A 3795-nucleotide genomic window follows, 5' to 3' on the forward strand; every position below is an offset into this window, starting at 1 on the left:
CAACAGGAGAAAAACTTATTTAACTGTGCCTCTCTGAAGGGGGAGTGAATACATACAAAACAGCATACATGCTAGTTTTCCCCTCAGTTTCTGTAACTTACTTTTACTTAATCTATGAACACATAAGTGTCTCAAAAGTTTTCAAAGAATCATTTATTATCTTTTTAAACCTGTATTTAGCCCTTAAGCATTATAGTTTGTACAATGAGTAGAAAGAAAAGCACATACCCAAATATAACTGCATTCCACTGCATTATGTTATTCTCAGATGGTGCACCACTGACACCCACAGGAGGGTCTTCTTGCAATCTAAGAATTAAAAAAAATAGTGGTAAGATACTTGTTAAAGTCACACACACACACAATCTGGTAATAGTTAGAAAGACATACGCGCGTGTGCACGTCTAGAGTTTGCACTGATCTGCTGAATTCTCTAATCCTAAATGAACATGGAATGCAGAGTTTAAAGTTATATGTACATTAAATGTTCCAAAGACAGAAGCAGATTTTCTGTTCAAATGTTTTGTTACAATAAGACAGACCAACAGAAAAAAAAGAAAGCATAGCATGCATTTCTGCATGTGTTTCTCCATCAAATAAGAGCAGTTATGAAACACCTTGTACACCTGGGTTTTACATTCTGTACGTCAAATGATGAAATAATGAACATTCAGAACCACTCCTCCTGGCTGCAGCAGTGAAAACAAAATGATTTATAACCACAAATTGACACACTGAAACTGCAACTATTGCGGAAACCAACCAATACTATCTATAGTATGCACATACTGGAAGCTACAAGAACGTAGACAAGATGGTGCGTGGGGTCTGGCTAAATTCTGTACATTCAAAATCAAAACAATTTTGGCCAGCAGGCCAATTGCTCTAAGAGGTAAACAGAAACATCACTGTACTGTTTTCTTCATTCCTTCTTAGCCTGAAAACACTGTGCTTTAAAGGAGTCATAGAAGCATCTTAACTTATTTAGACACACACACACCCACGTACGTTCTGGATTAGTAAGAATGCATCTATTTCCCAGTGGAAAACATGGTACCAAAGAAGTATTGTATATGAAGTGGGAGTTTAGAGACCAAGACCTTTGCCCTAGGACTGTATAAATCCCTGGATTAATACAGATGTTGTACTACCCTGTTGGTACTATGCCTTCTCTAACATACTTGCATACAACCTGAAATCTGAAGCACTTCCAAAACAAACCAAACAGCCAAACTTGCCTCACCATAGCACTAAGAAATGTACTGTATTTAAGGAAACCCAAGCACTCAGGGGATAGGCCAAGAAACGGATTTTGATTTGATATTCTGTTGTACATCAGAAGTCAGGATAAATCCCCAATTGGTTCCCTCACCACCACTTCAGGTCCACAAAAGAGATCATGTTTTAGAATGACATATTAGCAAGGATGCTGACCATCAAGCACCAATATTGCCTTGCTAAGGCAAACTAGCAGCAGGGAGTTCTCTGCCCGAGATTCACAGCATCCTTCCCAACCTGTATTTAAGCATCCTTGTTTTCTGACCTTTCACAATTTACACAGTTCAAGATCAACAGATCAGATACCGACCACTTTGGGGAACAGTTTCTTCCTACCGGAAAAACCAGATTGCCTGCCAGTATCAAAGCCTAAGCAGCAAACTTAAGTGCTGTTCTGAGATAGCTTTGGTTCTTAAATCAGGACAAAGCTCCCCCCATACTACACTGTGGGAACATCTTTAAACTACAGAGAATTTATGGCCTAAACTGGAAGCTTAACTTGCCTGAACAGAGCCTAGAGATATTTAAGAGCTAGCGATAATGTGGTATTTATAGCATCCGTATTCCTTTTCTAAGAGCTGTAATTAGTATTTCTCTAATTTTATTCAAAGGAACTAAAGAATGGTCAGCCTTCCAATAATCTGTCAAGTTCTTCTCTCATCACCACCCCACAACCACAATAAACACAGCAGAGTTCACAGCAAAACATGCAACCTGAATGCTGTTACTTTTAGACTGAAGTAATTGTTAGTAACAAACTAAACGCATTTCCTTTCCCCCTAATGTTAAGGGACTGACATTTTAAAAGAAACATGAGCTCAGCCTGGAGGTACAAGATGGTTAGGTTAGATAAATGCACACTCATTCCATGCTTCAGTGCATCTATTTAGAGTATTTATTTACTTACTTATCCCCCCAACCTCTTTTCCATCTCCAATGTTAACAACAGAATCAGTGTCTCCAAAAGCAATTCTTATCCATTAGTGCCATAAGTAGTCAGGTTTTTTTATATTCATTGTGACCCACCATTAGGAACAGGATTTAGATGTCCTTTTTTGCTTTAAAAGGATCTACACGATGTTATGTTTGCATTATACAATACCCGGGAAGACTGCTGACAGGTAACTAACTTCTAAACCTCAACTCAATTCCTAACATTTTAGTTGCATATCAAACTTTTAACATTGCTGTATATTAAGTTATGTATACATATATAGCCCGTGTCAACTGTTTACTTACACATTTGCAGATATTGCAATAAAATACAGTGACCACTAATGAAGTGGCACTACTGAAACCAAGTCATCTCCAGTGATTTAGGCCAACTCCTTTTAAAGAGAACAAGAGTTTTGCCTCCAATAATTTAGGCCAACTCCTTTTAAAGAGAACAAGAGTTTTGCCCGAGTAAGGGACACACTTTGCTGGGGTTATTTGACCCCAGTTGTCTTTCCTGTCCAAAGCAGGGGGGCTGGACCCGATGCTCTCACGAGGTCCCTTCCAGCCCTCAACTTCTGTAAATCTGTGTGAATGTCTCAGTGCCTTCAACTCACACAGAGCTGACAAAAAGCACACAATGTGGACCGCGTAACAAGGACCTTCCACACCATACCTATATATTTACGTCAAGTGGGATAATTCAAGGCATTCCCATTACAAAAAAAGACAGTATCAATGACCCCCACACTCACTGCAACACAAAAATAAGGTGCTCTGTGACGGCAATCCGCCTGCACGCAAAACACGTCGCGTTGTGTCCAAAGTTTCCAAGTCCAGAAGCGCGGCAGTCGCCGCCGTTACTACTACATTTACCATCGCTGCCGTGTACCTCGACCACGCGCAGGTCAGTTTGGACAGGCACAACCCTGCGGGGGCCAGACTGGACCCGACCTCTCCCAGCCTGACTCCTCCGGGAGAAGCGAGTCCTGGAGAAGCCGGGTTGGGAGGGACCATTTAAAAGGCATTTGAGTGTTTATCTGGCTGGGCATCCAGGTGGCAGCCGTGTTGGTCTGGAGGAAAAGGCAATCAAGGACTCGTAGCAGAGAGGATATCTTTTATTGAACCAACAAGACTTTTGCTAAATAAATAAGTAAATAAAAAGTGTGATCCCCGGGGCTGGACTCGATCTCATGAGGTCCCGTCCAGCCCCCAATGTCTATGAACAACCTCCTTTCTCAACCTGTGGGTCAAGCCCCAAAAAGGGGGGTGCGAGGGTATCGGGAAGGGTGGCAAACCGACTTGGAAACGCGGGCTTTTCCCTCGCGGCGGCCCCACACCCCGGGGGCAGGAGCGAGGGGGGCTGGGTCTTGCCCTAAAAGGCTGGATCCAGCCCAACCCCCACCCGAGGCAGCAGCATCCCCATCCCCGTGCCAAGCGGCCCGCGCAGCCCGGGGCCGGCCCCCGCGGGGGAAGCAGGGCCCGGCGCCCCCCTGCAGCAACCCCAGGGCCGGGGCCCGACGCGGACGCCCACCTCTTGAAGTCTCTCATGAGGCGCCGCCTGGCCGGGGTGGACATGTTCCT

General features: G+C 43.7%; 1 protein-coding gene across 1 annotated transcript in view; it reads right to left on the reverse strand.

Moving 5' to 3' along the window:
- The window catches only part of UBE2B (ubiquitin conjugating enzyme E2 B), a 10256-nt gene extending 6467 nt beyond the window's left edge, over window positions 1–3789 (reverse strand). The window contains exons 1-2 of the mRNA XM_006017208.1: window positions 3746–3789; window positions 229–309 (exon numbers count right to left, since the gene is read on the reverse strand). Coding sequence (XP_006017270.1) covers window positions 229–309; window positions 3746–3789 — 125 coding nt within the window. The remainder of the gene's footprint in view (window positions 1–228; window positions 310–3745) is intronic.
- Between the last annotated feature and the right edge of the window lie 6 nt (window positions 3790–3795).

Source organism: Alligator sinensis, unplaced genomic scaffold (assembly GCF_000455745.1).
Source record: "Alligator sinensis unplaced genomic scaffold, ASM45574v1 scaffold111_1, whole genome shotgun sequence".
In the NCBI taxonomy this organism is placed as follows: Eukaryota; Metazoa; Chordata; order Crocodylia; family Alligatoridae; genus Alligator; species Alligator sinensis.